We start from the raw sequence: 16,984 nt of genomic DNA, 5'->3' as shown, positions 1-16,984 counted from the left end.
CATATGAACACGGAGCACTTGCTTTGCATGATCTTAACATACACTGAATTTTCAGGAAAGCAGCTACCATGTAAACTAAGGGTCAATTGTACGCGGCTGTGTTCAGCTCTTTACTGAGACACAACTGGCATTTTGAAAATCATGCCATGTCTAAATACCTCCCTACACTCAATGTTTGGGTATCAATACCAGCATTTTATTTTCAACCATTTTCCTTTTATTTCTCCTTTGCTGCAACTGAGATATTATACCGTTTGCCGTGATGTGTGTGAGCTGGTTATATTAACCATGAATAGTATCTCAGGACAGCAAAGGGATGCCACAAACCACGAGTTCCCCGAAAGAAGATCTCAGGTCTAGGAGGGCTGAGAGTCACCGCACTGAAGGGCGACTACTGGCGGAACCCTCCTTGTCTACACAGCAGGTGCTCCACGAGAGGGTCAGACCGAGAGTGGCCCCTGCGCAGAGCACCGCTAAAAAAGAAACCAGAGTCAGTGAGACGGCTTAGCCGTTTGGTGACTGCCATTTGATTCTGAGAACTCTGATGGGGTGTATTTCTGGCACATCAGTGGGACGAACAGCTGACATTGTCTAACGTGACAGAGTAATGTCTTCCTACTTATTCTGCTCAGCACAAATGCTTGGGCTCTAATAAGGATCAAAGGGCAAAAAGAACGCATTATCTCTTTCATCAGGAAATCATCTTTCCACTCCTCTCGTCTTGTCTCGGAAGTGCACCAGCCACACGGACTGATGAGCTGTCTTTCCCTCCTCCACTACGTACGGACTCCCTCACCCCACGCTGCTCCTTCCAGAATGTCCTTTCTTCTTTCCCATTCTCAGTGAGATCCCATTCATCTTTCAAGTTTCACCTTAAACGTCTCATGTCTCCAAGGTAACAGGTCCAAAACAGAACTCTTGAGTTTTTCCCACAAGTAAGCTCTTCCTTATCCTCCCATCAGAACGAGTACCACAAGCCTGAGCCAAAAATCTAGGATTTACCCTTAATTTCACTCTTTCACTCCTCACATGAACCCATTAGCTAGTCCTGTAGACTCCATCTCCAATATAAATCTAAAGTCTGTGTCCTCTCTCCACCCTTACAGCCACCAGCCTGGTCCCAGCCCCACCACCTGCCTCCCAGACCATGGCCACCGCCTCTGAGCTGGCCTCCCTGCTTCCACTGTCCCACTATCAAACCTCTCCTCCATATACTGCCATGTTATAAATACATCTCATTGTACCTTTCCATCTTCTTACAACCTTCCAACGGGCTCCCCATCCTGCTAGAATAAAACCAAAGCATCTCACCCTGGCCTTCAAGACTCCGTGTACTCAGGCCTCGCCTCACCCCTCCTCCATAATCTGTTACCACTCGCCTCCTCGATCATGCCATGTCCGCCTGCTGCCCTTCCTGCTGTTCTTCAGACACACCAAGCTCGCCCGAGTTCTCCTGTCACGTTCCTTCCCCAGATCTCTGCACGGCCGGCACCCTCCTACCCGATGAGGGACCTCAGTTGAAATGTCATCTCATCAGACAGGCGGGAACCCAACCTAAAGAAGCCTGGCACTCCCCACCACATCACCCTATTTCACTTTCTGCCCGACAGGTAGCGCGAACCAAGACTGGCATCACACCCGTGTTTGTGATCTCCTGTCGGTGCTGGGACCGTTACATTCATTACCGCATGCCTGGCAGGGCCTTCCCTGGAGGGCTGTGAGTGTGGGCCGGTTACCAGCACGCAGCCCAGCCAAGACCACCTCACCCGGAAGGGGCTATTCTGCCAGCATCTCTCATAGGCCCCTGCAGAGGTCATTAAAGATTGACTTCTAAAAAAAAATTTTTTAAGGTTTTATTTATTTGACAGAGATCACAAGGAGGAAGAGAGGTAGACAGAGAGAGAGAGAGAGAGAGGCAGACAGAGAAGCAGGCTCCCCACTGAGCAGAGAGCCCGATGCAGGACTCGATCCCAGGACCCTGGGATCATGACCTGAGCTGTAGGCAGAGGCTTAACCCACTGAGCCACCCAGGCACCCCAAAGATGGACATTTTAAAGATTTCTTTTTTAATCTATTTATTTAGAGAGAGAGCGACTCCCCACTGAGCACGGAGCCAGACATGGGGCTCAACATGGGGCTTGATCCCAGGACCTTGAGACCACAACCTGAGTCAAAACCAAGAGTCCGTTGCTCAACCAACTGAGACACCCAGGCACCCCTCAAGAGGGAGCTTGTACAACTGCACTTCAGGCGGTCAGAAAAGAGGCGCGTCGGGCAGCCTCCTGGAGCTGCCCCCAAGCAGATGATGTGAGAGAACTTAAGGCTCTGCTTACATTAGGTGCTCAGTTAGCAAAAGTCGTTGAGACTCAGCTTCCACCACCGGAAGAGGAGGAGACAGACCGAAAGTCCTCTAAAACCTTTTCAACTCCCACCCTTCATTCATTTCCCAACCACTTCCTGTCCAGTTTTTCAATCTCTTTTCATTCATAAGTTCCAGAAATATGCACTGAGGACCTACTGTGTGCTGGGAGTTCTAGACCCTGGGTGTATAGCCGGGAACACATGGGTACAATTCCTGCCCTCCCGGAGCTCACGGTCCACAACTGGTAAACAGTTACACGAGTGAATATTCGTTGTACACAGATGATAAAGAGGAAGGTGGGGGGCAGTTCTAAGATGAATCTCCCGCTTTGTCCCAGCCTCCTTTTCATCAGTGCTCCTTTGACAGTGCTCTCTTGGTGATGGGCATGATGTCCCACCTCTCTGGCCAGAGACTTCCTCCACTCAGAGACCTCGTAAGTGCAACCTGAAAACAGGCAGTGATGTGACTGTCTCCTCGCCCATCACTAGCAATGAAACACAGCTTTCTTTCTACTAAAGCCTGTGGCATGGTGGTTAAGAATTGTTTCTTGGGGGGCGCCTGAGTGGCTCAGTGGGTTAAAGCCTCTGCCTTCGGCTCGAGTCATGATCTCAGGGGTCCTGGGATCGAGCCACGCATTGGGCTCTCTGCTCAGCGGGAAGCCTGCTTCCCTTCCTCTCTCTCTCTGCCTACTTGTGATCTCTGTCAAATAAATAAAATCTTTAAAAAAAAAAAAAAAGAACTGTTTCTTGGCTCAGACAAAGCGGGTTCGAATCCCTGCCCCACCATCTACCAGCTCTGTGACCAGGAGCAAATTACATAAGCTCCTAGTTTCAGCTTCCTGTTCAGGAAAACATAAAAGTCGTAGTAGTCCCTGCCCCCGGGGCTACTGTGAGGGCACATGACATTTAGAAAGTGCCGACGACACCACCTGCCATCGCCTGCCGCCATCAGGACCGCTCCATGCCGCCAGCTGAGCAGAGGCCCAGCGCCACCCTGCTCTCTGGTCGTCACGTGTTTTCGATCCTATGCTCCTGCTCAGAGAAACCCCGACATGCGCAGTGAGATGCTCTCCACGCTGGCCTTCTCCTTTCTCCTTCCATAGGTTTTCAGCCAGCTCTCGTCACTGCGTCCAACATGACAACTACTAAATCACGAGTCGTGGATTTAGCAAGAATCAAAGTAAAAATAAAGAGGTCGGAGACTAGGAGGCTCATCTCCTGTCTTGGAATCACAGGAACAGAGAGACTGAAATTGGAGAAGAGAAGTAAAAGGCTATGTGTCTCAGTTCTCTCTCTCTCTGCTTTGGTCATGTTCTGGAGTCCAAACTGCCACCCAGTGTGCAAATGCTGGCATGGCAAGGGGGGACACGGCAGCAGGAGCCTTGGCCATGCATCATAAGCAAAGACACCCGCTCAGCGATCCCCCTAGGCCAAGGGAAATGTCTGGCAGAAATCGGTGTTCTTGTAGACTCAGACCCAGACATCATCAACGCCTTCAGTGAGAAACTTGTCCCCCAAAAAAGGAAAACAAACAAGCCTTCGAGAAAAACGGTCATTTTCATAACCATGTTGTTTTGAAAATCTAGCCTCTGCAGAGCATATCAGAAGTTACAGCTTGCCCATCTCATGTGACGCCTTCTGTACAGAGAAGGAGACTGGCTCTGTGAGCAGGAGGCACGTAGGACACCACGCAGCAGAGCAGGAAATCAGACCCGTATTAACTGAGGCAGGAGGGGCTCTTCTGTTGGGGATGCCTTGTGAACACCACTACGAAGGATAAAACGAAGTCTGATTGAAGGAACGGGCGCCCACTGAAATAGCATTTTACAGCTGGGCGGAGCCTCCGTGATTTCTCCCAGAGGAACACATGGGTAAGAAGAAAGCCCCAAGCTCCCAGGCAAACAGGATTACACTGCTGCCCCCCTGTGTCTGCTGGCTTTTTCTCAGCTTTTGTAAACATGAATGTGGTGGGGGGGGGGGGGGTCCTTCATGGCTTCTAAACCAAATCATGGGACCTCTTTAGCAGTAAAGCTATATGCAAATCTGAGGTACTCGTGTCATTAACATAATGGTCATAATGTGTCTTTTGACTGTGTGTTTCGGAAAGCGGTGCAAATGAACATCAAACAATAAAATAGGGGCACCTGAGTCGCTAAGTCGTTAATTGTCGGCCTTTGGCTCAGGTCATGATCCCAGGACCTTGGGATGGAGCCCAATATTGGGCTCCATGCTCAGCAGGAAGACTGCTTCTCCCTCTCCCACTCCCCCACCCCGACCCTGCTTGTGTTCCCTCTCTTGCTGTGTCTCTCCCTGTCAAATAAATAAATAAAACCTTTGGAAAAAAAAAAAAACAATAAGGGCGCCTGGGTGGCTCAGTGGGTTAAAGCCACTGCCTTCGGCTCAGGTCATGATCTTAGGGTCCTGGGATCGAGTCCCACGTCAGGCTCTCTGCTCAGCGGGGAGCCTGCTTCCCCCCTCTCTCTGCCTGCCTCTCTGCCTATTTGTGATCTCTCTCTCTCTGTCAAATAAATAAAATCTGTAAAAAATAAAATAAAATAAAATCTGCAGCAAAATTAAAAGCAAAAGATTTCAGCCACATGAAGGATGGGTCCACGTGAACCTAAATGTGGTCCCTGGGACCCCACAGTGCAGCCTACATGAGACAAATCATTTTTGCTTAATTATCCATTATCAAGAACAAAAGGAGAGCCAAAAGGGCTCCCTTACCACCGTTCTTCCTGGAGCCACGGGCATGATACCAGCAGCCCAGCATGGGGCATGTTCTGAGCACATCTTAATACACAGATGTTGGACCAGTCAACAGACCAATCTGTAATGCATCTGAAGCCAAGTGAAATTATTTTTATCAGTTTTAATTTAATGCTATTAAAAATTACAATTCGCAATACAAGGACTGTAGACAAAAGGAAAGTAAGTACCATGTGGCCTCCATTTCACATCTGAGTAGCTTCTGAGTTATAACCCGTCTGCATGCACCCAACCTCAAGGTCCTCCAGTCAATCACCATGGCCTTGAACTACTCCTGCAACCTTCTCACAGATATTTCTGGTCATATGGTAATCTAAGATACATTAACTTTTAAAAAGCAAGGTGCAGGCTATGTACATTCAATCAGTATGTATACTAAACATACATATATTAAATACTAGATATATAGAGTATGTTCACGTGTACATGTGAGTATGTATAAATGTATTTTAGATTTCCTTGAATACACTAAATGCATTACGTATACATATATCTGAAAACATCTAAAAAGCAACACAACAAATTATTAGTAGTAATTATTGTCAGAGGTTGTTGATGAATGTGGCTTTTAACTATTTTATAAACTTTGTGTTAGTTAAATTTTTACAGTAGTAGTATTTAGGTATTGGGTTATATTTTTTTAAGATTTTATTTATTTATTTGACAGAGAGAGAGAAAGGACAAGCAGGGGAAGGGGCAGAGGGAGATGGAGAAGGAGATTTCCCACCAAGCAGGAAACCCGATGTGGGGCTCGAGCTGAGGACCCTGAGATCATGACGTGAGCCAAAGGCCAGATGCTTAACTGATTGAGCCACCCAGGCGCCCTAGATATTGGGTTATTTTTTAAAGCTTCTTATAGAATTTAAAAAGACCAAAATGGGCCTGCTTCTACTTCATCAACACTGAAATATAACTTGCCAGTTTGCATTGATAGATGCTTGAATATAAAATTAGGTCAAAAAAGAAAAAAAAATGGAAAAAATTGAATACCCTGATTTTAGCCTATCACTTTCAGGCTGAAAAATATTCAGTAAGAGTTTCTGAAAAGCAGGTAGAAAGCCTCTCTGATCTTCCCTCTGTTCTCCCTAAGAAAGCCCTGACACTACGAGACTGCCTATCCTTAGATCCACACAGGGTGGGGTTCCTGTTTTCAGGGCCTGCTTCTGCCAAAGAGCCAAGAGGCAGAAGAAAGAGCTACAGACTTCTGGGTCCCCACGACTACTCAGGGACTGTGTCTTGCTCTGGGGACAGCCCCAACAGGGCAAAACTACGATCCTCAAACGGCCTCCAGGGCTACGTCTGCTTTAGCTCGTGGAGCTGTGAGACTCACTTTCCTTCTCCCACACTTTCTTAAGAAAACAAAAGATTCAAACAATAAATAATCAAGGAGGGCCTGGGTGGCTCAGTGGGTTAAAGCCTCTGCCTTTGGCTCATGTCATGATCTCAGGGTCCTGGGATCGGGCCCCGCATCGGGCTCTCTGCTCAGCAGGGAACCTGCTTCCTCCTCCTCTCCGCCTGCCTCTCCACCTACTTGTAAATCTCTGTCTGTCAAATAAACAAATAAATAAATCTTGAAAAAATAAAATAAAATATCAAAAGAATACAACAGAACAGGAGACATACATATGCATTATGCATAACTTATTAAAAATTCGATAAAAATACCCCAGGAATGTATACCAAAGTGCAACGTTAACATCCAGACATCACTCCACAAGGAATCAAAGGATGAAATGAAAGTCATGTTACACAGAAGAAAAGCAAGAAACAAATCATGGGAAAATGGAAACTTTTTTTTTTTTTAAGATTTTTTATTTATTTATTTGACAGACAGAGATCACAAGTAGGCAGAGAGGCAGGCAGAGAGAGAGGGGGAAGCAGGCTCCCTGCGGAGCAGAGAAGCCCGACGCGGGGCTCGATCCCAGGACCCTGGGATCATGACCTGAGCTGAAGGCAGAGGCTTTAACCCACTGAGCCACCCAGGTGCCCCGAAAATGGAAACTTTTAAGAAGTAAATTTTAAATTTTAGGTTGTCACAAATCTAAATCACATATCTAAAAAGAAGGGGCCAGCACATTTAGTAAAATATATTTTGAAGAAATTATTTACTTTGCAAACACAATAAATTCACATAATATCCAGCAGCAGCTAGGCTTACGGGCAAGGGGCATCCCACAAACTACTGAATACAGTAATAACGGAAACTTGCTGGCGATCAGCTTACTCCCAGGTGACAAGCTACAGATGTTCAGTCTAGTACAGTTGGCCCCCCTTACCCACAGTGGATTCTGTTCCAAGGCCCCCAGTGGATGCCTGAAACAGCAAAAGTCCTCAGTCCTATATACACTACGTTTTTCCCTAGGCATATCTACCTATGATGAAGTTTAATTCGTAAGTTAGGCTTAGTAAGAGATTAACAATTATAACTACTAAGAAAATAGAAAAATTGTAACAATATACCATAATAACAGTCATGTGAATTTGGTCTGTGCAAGATCACCCTTCCCATGATGATGTGATTTGATAAAAGGCCTACGTGATGAGAAGAGGTGAGGTGAGTGACTCAGTTGTTAAGCTACTACTGACCTCCTGACAATGTCAGGAGGAGGGTCCTCTGCTTCTCAACCATGGTTGTTTCCATGGGTAACTGGAACCATGGGAGCAGAAGCCCAGATACGGGAAGACTACTGTAGTTCTATTCTTTACAAACATACCAAGAGAAAAAAAAATGATTTTTTATAAATATGTAAAAGACAAAACCTAAATGTTTAACAGTATCAATTTAAGGATAATTATACTACGAAAGGGCACCTGGGTGGCTCAGTGGGTTAAAGCCTCTGCCTTCAGCTCAAGGTCATGATCCCAGGGTCCTGGGATGGAGCCCCACATTGGGCTCTCTGTTCAGCAGGGAACCTGCTTACCACCCCCCCACCTACCTCTCTGCCTACTTGTGATTTCAAATAAATAAATAAATAATCTTAAAAAGGATATTATACTACAATGGAAAAACCCATAGCTATTGAGAATGAGAAACCACAGCAAAACCCCAAATACTATGTCTCTATTGTTCATGGACTTACAATAACATGTAAGTAAATTAATGAAATTCTTTATTGTCATTAAAAATAATGATGTTTGGGGCACCTGGGTGGCTAAGTGGGTTGAGCCTCTGCCTTCGGCTCAGGTCATGATCTCAGGGTCCTGGGATCGAGTCCTGCATCGGCCTCTCTGCTTGGCAGGGAGCCTGCATCCTCCTCTCTCTCTCTGCCTGCCTGTCTACCTACTTGTGATCTCTCTCTGTCAAATAAATAAATAAAATCTTTAAAAAAATAATAATAATGATGATGTTCATCTATGCTTTTAGAAATGCCAGTGCAACAGTCTTCTATCATGGGGAGGCCAAAAAGAGAAGAAAGTGTATGTGACACTACTATGTAGAAATTCTTCATCTAGGTGTTCTTCTGTCCACAGAGATACAGCAAGAAACAGGCTCACCAAATTATAAAGGTTTTCTCATCGTTTGGGAATGCTTTTTGCAGCAAGTAAAAACTGTAAAGATATTTTCACTTTGGGAGGAGAAAAGGCAAAAACCTCTAACAGTAAAGATCAAAAAGGAATTAGAAATGGTTGAGTTTCAGGGCGCCTGGGTGGCGCCTGGGTTAAGCCGCTGCCTTCGGCTCAGGTCATGATCTCGGGGTCCTGGGATCAAGTCCCACATTGGGCTCTCTGCTCAGCGGGGAACCTGCTTCCCTCTCTCTCTGCCTACCTCTCTGCCTACTTGTAATCTCTCTCTGTCAAACAAATAAATAAAAATCTAAAAAAAAAAAAAAAAAAAAAAAAATTTGAGTTTTAAATATACCCTCTCTCTCTCTCTCTCTCTCTCTCTCTCTCTCTCACACACACACACACACACACACACACACACACACACACACACACAGACTAAAATCACCAGGTAGGGATGCCTGGGTGGCTCAGTTGGTTAAGCATCTGACTTTGGCTCAGGTCATGATCCCAGGGTCCTGGGATCGAGCCTCTGCATCAGGCTCCCCTGCTTGAGGGGAGTCTGCTTCTCCCTCTCCTCTCACTCTGCCCCTCCTCCATGCTTGTGTTCTCTCTCTCTCAAATAAATAAATCCTTAAAAAAAAAAAAAAAAGACACACAAAGCAAAGGTACAACAGGAAAGTTTCCTCCTAAAGTCCCATGATTCTAGCAAGCATTTTTTCTGTAAAGGGCCAGACAGTAAATATTTTAAGCTTTGCAGACCATATGGCCATAACTACTCAACTCCAGCATTAAAATAAAAAAAGCAGCCACAGACAATATTTAAACAAATGAGTATGGCTGTGTTCCCATAAAACTTTATGGGCAACAAAATCTGAATTTTATATAATTTTCACATCATGAAATACTTAAAAAGTTTTTTCCAACCACTCAAAAATGTAAGAACTGAAGACAGTTTGGCAGTTCCTTAAAAAGTTAAACACAGAGGGGCGCCTAGGGTGGTCAGTCAGTGAAGCATCCAACTTTTGTTTTTTTTTTTCGAAGATTTTATTTATTTATCTGACAGGGAGAGACAGACAGTGAGAGAGGGAACACAAGCAGGGGGAGTGGGAGAAGGAGAAGCAGGCCTCCCACTGGGAAGGGAGCCCAATGTGGGGCTTGATCCCAGGACCCTGGGATCGTGACCGGAACCGAAGGCAGACACCCAGAGACTGAGCCACCCAGGTGCCCAGCATCCAACTCTTGATTTGGCTCAGGTCACGATCTCAGGGTCATGGGATCGAGCCTTGCGTCAGGCTCGGAACTCAGCATGGAGTCTGCCTGTCCCTCTCCCTCCCCCTACTTGCATGTACATATGTGCTCTCTCTCTCTCGCTCTCTCTCTAATAAATAATTTTTTTTAACTAAACATAGAGGTACCATATAACACAAAAATCTGCTCCTATGTATACACCCAAGAGAACTGAAAACATGTACTCACACGACCACTTGTACATGCATGTTGAGAGCAGTGTTATTCATAATATTCAAACAGTGGAAACAACCTGTATGTCCACCAACCAGCAACAGCATAAACAAACTTTGATATATCCGTATAAAGGCACATCATGCAGCCCTAAAAAGGAATGAAGTAATGATCCATGCCACATCATGGTTGCACCTTGAGAACATGCAAAGTGAAAGGGGGTACACAAAAGGCCACAGATTGTCTGAGTTCACTGACATTAAATGTCCAGAACAGGCCAATCGACAGAGAAAGTAGATTAGTCACGGCCAGGGCTGTGGGAAGAGGGAATGGAGAGGGACTACTAAGAACTACACATTTCTTTCTGGAATAAGATAGTGGTGACTGTTGTACAACTCTGTGAAGATACTAAAGCAACTGAATTATACACTTGACGAAAGTGAAATTTGTAGTATATGAACTAAACATAGAGTATATGAATCTCAATTTTTAAAAACACATTTAGCTCACGACTCATACAAAACAAACTGCAGGCCGGATTTGGCCTGGGGCCTATAGTTTGCCAACCCTGTTCTAGCATTTAACACAGAAGCCAGCTTTGGGTATTACACACCCACACGTGCCCCATAAATTAGAACAAAGCCAAAGGCAACAACTGGAAAGAGACTGAGCCAAGATTTTATTATTTGATGATAATTAGATAAAGTTATGAAAAAACAGAAAGTCAAATGCCTGCTCACGCTTACTGCCACCAAACCCATAAAGTTATTTTTCCAGGAATGGACAGAATTCAACAGACCAGTGGGGGAAAAAAGGGAGTGTTCTAGAAAGCACAACTTGTAAATACCAATCCATTCCATCATGCCAAAGTCCTTTCAAAAGAAAATAAGCAACTTTAGAAATGTATTTACTGGCACATTACCTGGAGGTACTAGCTGTATCAATTCAAACCTGGTTAGGAAGCCTAAAAGGGAAAAAATGAGATTTTAACACTTAGAAAAATTGCTGGAGTTCTTCATTAATCGCTAAGTTTAAGACTGCCATAACATCCCATCTACATTAATAATAATAATAATAATAATAATAATAGGTGCCGTACCAACAATGATTTAGGTATTTTAAGGCCCAGTAATTCAAAGGCATGGAATGAGAGTAAATGGTATTTTATGCCCTGAATTTAATATATTCATATTTTAATATATTCATGAGTCAGTGACATAATAATCAATTTCTCATTTTTAAAAATTCACAATACAACTATTGTCTATTAACCTATACAAGTTAATCTTGCTTTAAACAGTATACTCTCGGGGCACCTGGGTGGCTCACTGGGTTAAGCCTCTGCCTTCAGCTCAGGTCATGATCCCAGTGTCCTGGGATCACGCCCCACATCAGGCTCTCTGCTCAGTAGGGAGTCTGCTTCCCCCTCTCTCTCTGCCTGCCTCTCTGCCTACTTGTGATCTCTCTCTCTCTCTGTCAAATAAATAAATAAAAATCTAAAAAACAAAAAACAGTATACTCTCTGACTGCATAAATGAGACATAAAATATCACATTTTTTATACTTCCTGAGTCCAAAAGGCATTTATAGAGTGAGCCCATGTACAAAATCTATAAAGACAAGAATAAATTTCAAATCTTAAAGTAATTTAAACATAAATGGTATTAAAAGTGGTTATATATAAAAGTGGTTTTATATATATATAAGATATATATAATATATATTATATAAATATATATCTATATATTATATGTAATATATAATATATAATATATTTATTATTATATATTAATATATATTATATATAAAAGTGGGTATATAAAAGTGGTTTTCACTTTTCATAAAGATAATTTATTATCTTTATGAAAAGTGAAAACACTTTAAAATAGATAATATTGGTGACAATTATAGACACTTAAAATTACTAATACTGTATGATATATTTGGAAAGTTGCTAAGAGACTAGGTCTTAAATGTTCTCACAATAAAAAAGAAACGGCATTGTGTGATGTGCTGAGTCTTAGCTATTGCTGTGGTAGTTATCATTTCACAAAATTTAAGTATTTGGAATCCACATATTGCATACCTTAAATTCACACAATGTTATACATCAATTATGTCTCAAAGAAGCTGGAAATACATGAAAGAAAAGTAAAATTGCCTTTTTGTGGACTTATGAAAAATATATGAGTGTATGAGGACAGAATTTTAAATGCCAAGAAACTTAGCAGCTAAAATAGCTTGTAATTTTAGGTTTACCAAGTAGGGAGAAGGAGTATCTTTGCCAACCATCACTCCAATGGTAATGTGAAGCACTTCATTGTCTCAGGCCCCAAATTCCTTACATTCGACTAATTCTCACCACACCCCACGTTCATGGACTGGAAGACTTAATATTGTTCAGATGGAAGTATTCCCCAAGCTGATTCACAGGCTCAGGGCAATGCCTATCAACATCCTAGCTGGCTTCTCTGCAGAACTAACTTGCAGATCCTAAAATTCACATGGAAAGCCAAGGAACGCCAAATAGCAAAAACTGCCTTGAAAAAAGAACGAAGGTGGGGGACTCACATTTCCTGATCAAAATACTCTCATTAATATATGGCACCAGGGCAAATGCATATCCAGATGCAAAAGAATGAAATTGGACCCCTACTTCATGGTATTTACAAAAATCAGCATAATATGTGTCATAGGCCTAATTGTAAAAGTTGAAATTATAAAACTCTTAAAAGAAAACATAGACATAAATCTCTGTAACTTGAATTAGGTAATGCTTTCTTAGCTATGATATTAAAAGTGCAAATAACAAAAGAAAACAGATAAAACAGAACTCATCAAAATTTAAAATTTTTGTGTTTCCAAGAACACCGTCAAGAAAGTGAAAAGATAGTCCAAAGAATGGAAGAAAATACTTATCCATTGTACAACTGATACGGGACTTATATCTACAACATACATAGAACTCCATATATTACAAGTCTATTACATAATACAACTCAATAATAAAAAGCCAAATAACACAATTAAAATATAAGCAAAAGCTCTGAATACATATTTCTCCAAATAAGATATACAGTCAATAAGCACATGAAAAATGCTCAGCATCACCACACCACAAAGAGATTTCACTTCATACCCACAAGGATGGCTAACAATCAAAAGGATAGGGACTAACTAGTGCTGGCCAGGATGTGGAGAAATGGAGCCCTCACACACCTTGCTGGTACAATGTGAAACGATGCAGCTGCTTTGGTAAATTTTCTGCAGAGATTAAAAAGAATTACCATATGATCCGACATGTCTATTCCTAGGTATGTACCCAAGAAATGAGCATATGTCAGGGCGCCTGGGTGGCTCAGTGGGTTAAAGCCTCTGCTTTTGGCTCAGGTCATGATCCCAGGGTCCTGGGATCGCGGATCTCTGCTCAGCAGGAAGCCTGCTTCCCCCTCTCTCTCTGCCTGCCTCTCTGCCTACTTGTGATCTCTCTGTCAAACTCTGTCAAACTTAGCAGCTAAGATAGCTTGTAATTCTAATAAATTGTAATTTTAATAAATTGCAAATTTAATAAATAAAATCTTTTAAAAAAAGAAATGAGCATTTGTCAACAAAAACACTTGTACACAGATATTCATAGCAACATTATTCATCATAGCCCAAACGTAAAAACAACCCAACTTTCCATCAACCAAGGAATGAATAAATAAAATGTAGTTTAGCCACACAATGGAACACTATCTGGCCACAAAAACAAATGAAGAACTAACACGTGCTGTAGCAAAGATGAATCCTGAAAACATTATGCTAAGTGAAAGAAGCCAGTTACAAAGGACCACGTATTGTATAATTCCATTTATATGAAATATCCAGAATAAGCAAATCTACAGAGACAGAAAGACTGGTTAGCAGTTACCTAGGGCTGGGAGTGATTAGTGTTTAGGGCTTCACTCTGTGGTGGTAAAAATGTTCTAAAATTAATTATGGTGATGGTTACACAACTGTGTGAAGATACAAAAACCATTTAATTGTAATAAATTAATAAATAATAAATCCCATCTCTATCTAGAAAAGAGTTTGTGATAAAATAAAAAACATGGTTTAAATCTGACATAGACTCTCCTGAATATAAATGTGGAAATGTATATCAAACATGGAAATATCACAACTTAGAATATAGTAGAATTTTACATCTGTGCACACAATTACATGTACACAACAGTTATTTTGTTTTGAGAGTACCTACTTTCTAAAATGTCTGCTACAGCCCCAGGATCTATTGCATTTTCAAATACCTGCAGGAAAAAAAAAATGATGAAAATACATTTTCAAAGATTAATATATGTTTATAGAAACTGTAGATTATATTCTTCCAAATAATTAGCACATGCCAATTCCAGCCATATAATATTTTAGACTATTTTAAACTTCAACAGGAGTATCTCTAACAGGAATGTGGTTAAAAGTTCAACGAACGACTATAGAATGAGAACACAGTACCACGTACAAGGGAAGCCTGAGTTAGCTGAATCTACCACTGCTCAAAGTGTCATCAACTTGACCTAGTTCCACAGTTTGTTCCTAAAAGCATATCTGGCATCAACCTCAGAGTTTGCTTGAGGACCTAAAAAAACATTATGCATACCACAGACACTCATTAAATGATGTTAACCGAATAAATGATGTTAGCAATTGGTTGTGCTGAAAAGGAACTTAAGAAAAATGCTCTCTATGTGTAACACAAAAGTAAACTATGAGCGAAAAAAGTCAATCGGAGAAAGACAACTATTATATGATCTCCCTGATATGAGGAAGTGGAGATGCAATGTGGGGGATTTGGGGGGTAGGAAAAGAATAAATGAAACAAGATGGGATCGGGAGGGAGACAAACCATCAGAGACTCTTAATCTCAAAAAACAAACTGAGGGTTGCTGGGGGGAGGGGAGTTGGGAGAGGTGGGGTGGGGTTATGGACATTGGGGAGGGTATGTGCTATGGTGAGTGCTGTGAAGTGTGTAAACCTGGTGATTCACAGACCTGTACCCCTGGGGCTAAAAATACATTATATATTCATAAAAATATTAAAAATTTTTTTTAAAAAGTAAACTATGCACTAGTAGCTAGACTCCTACAGAATCCAAAATACCCAGAGCGAGGGAGAGCCTCGTAAGTTTAAAGTATATCGTGAAGTACAAGACAAACGTTGTGGTCTCACTCTAGCCAACGCCAAACCTGCTTATTTTGATCTTCAGCGGAAGGATCTGGGAGGGGACTGAGATTAAAGCCATAACACGCCCTTCTCCCTGAACTTTGGAAGTCTCTAAGAAACCAAGTTTTCAGCAGAGTTTGATTTCAGGCGTTGAAGTTCTGATTTAAATGGTGTTTAAATTAAACATGGTTAAAATCCGCTCCTGATCCAAAGCCAAGTCACCTTTAAGTACAAAAATGGAGGCTGTCCCCTGTAATCCATTTTTGTCTTACCAACTTCAATTTAACAAGCAAATGCAGGTGAGAGGTTTTTCTCTTGAAATATTTCAGGACTAGCATCCCTTGACTTCATCCATGTCTATGGATTTTCTCAACTATGATCCTGGGGAGTAACTGCTCAAACAGAATGTCTCATGCATTCTTTTTCTTTCTAAATTGTACTTTTTTATTTGAGAGAGAGAGAACACGAGCAGAGAAGAGGCAGAGGCAGAGGGAGAGGGAGAAACAAACTCTCCGCCGAGCAGGGAGCCCAGTGTGGATTGTCTCATGCATTCTTGACAAGCAATTTCTTATTTATCCGAATGTCTAAGAACATTCAGTTCTGGGTCACACAAAGAGTCCACAGAGGAGAAACGTCTTGGATACTTGCTGCAAGTATCTGTAGCTAGAGAATGGAACAAACACAAGACAACTGGGGCCATGTGGGAGAAAGCTGGAATATGAACCCAAACGGCTCAAAAACGAGGGCAATATTTCAAAATAGACTGGATTTTGACCACCCACTTCCTACCACTACCAATATCTAAATAGTAAAAATGGGTTCCTCTGGATTCTGACTATATGTCCCAAGGTAATATCCATTTATTTCTCTCCCTTATCCAACCAGTTTGGTAGACTCTATTTAAATTTCTTCTGTGATTTCAAAAAATATTACCTAGAGCCCTAGCCTTTTAGAAAATCAATCCTCATCTCCTCTCCCAGTCTCAGCTGGAAACAGGTTATTTTCTGGACAGTACCATCCAGACCTTTAAAAGTGATGGGCTCTACTTTGTCTAGCCTTCCCACACTCATCCCTTCATCCAAAAAGCAACTCAGCAATATTGTTCCCGGGAAAATGATTAGGCTTATCAAGGTTAAAACTGATTCTGCCTTCAAATTCCAAAATGAAAACTTCAGAGGACTGTGCATGATGCATAATAATGAAATTAATGTTCTAAATAAAAGTGGGGAAAAAGTCGTAATGTTCTATTAATATCATGTTCATATTCACTAGAATGGAACCTAGGCTTTATCACTGTAGCTAAATAAACCAGGGATGACCTAAGAAAATTCAATAAATCGGAGGAGGCTTGTTTTGTTACAGGATTTCAGATACAGGATTTTACAAATCTGAATACAGTTTCTTTTTTTCCATTATTTTTCTGAGTCTACAAAAGTTTGTTTCTAAGGTCCACTAATTAACTGATAATCCCTGTCATAAATGTAATGCAGCTGCCTCTAACACCTCCAAGAACATTCAGAAAATGCTCTCTGCTCCAGTTAGAAAATGCCATGGGAATTCCAAGAATAGAAAACATCCACTGGGGCATTTAGCGCTGGCTTGACAGAACTTGGCTCAGACCTACAATGCAAAAGCAAGCCCTCCAACTCTGGTTGTCCTATGCCCAGGTCCCTTCAAGTCA

The 16,984-nt window shown here is 42.0% G+C and overlaps 1 protein-coding gene across 1 annotated transcript in view; it reads right to left on the bottom strand.

Annotated features, from left to right (window-relative positions):
* LOC111153569 (spermatogenesis associated 6 like) overlaps window positions 1–16,984 on the bottom strand; it is a 51,026-nt gene that overhangs the window by 28,722 nt on the left and 5,320 nt on the right. Inside the window, exons 4-5 of the mRNA XM_022512677.1 lie at window positions 14,342–14,390; window positions 11,021–11,062 (exon numbers count right to left, since the gene is read on the bottom strand). Of these exons, the coding sequence (XP_022368385.1) occupies window positions 11,021–11,062; window positions 14,342–14,390 (91 nt within the window). The remainder of the gene's footprint in view (window positions 1–11,020; window positions 11,063–14,341; window positions 14,391–16,984) is intronic.

This window comes from Enhydra lutris, unplaced genomic scaffold, assembly GCF_002288905.1.
Source record: "Enhydra lutris kenyoni isolate GAN:26980312 unplaced genomic scaffold, ASM228890v2 scaffoldscaffold33, whole genome shotgun sequence".
In the NCBI taxonomy this organism is placed as follows: domain Eukaryota; kingdom Metazoa; phylum Chordata; class Mammalia; order Carnivora; family Mustelidae; genus Enhydra; species Enhydra lutris.
Note: the sequence above shows the minus strand (reverse complement) of the source record. Positions and strands in the feature narration are given on the sequence as shown.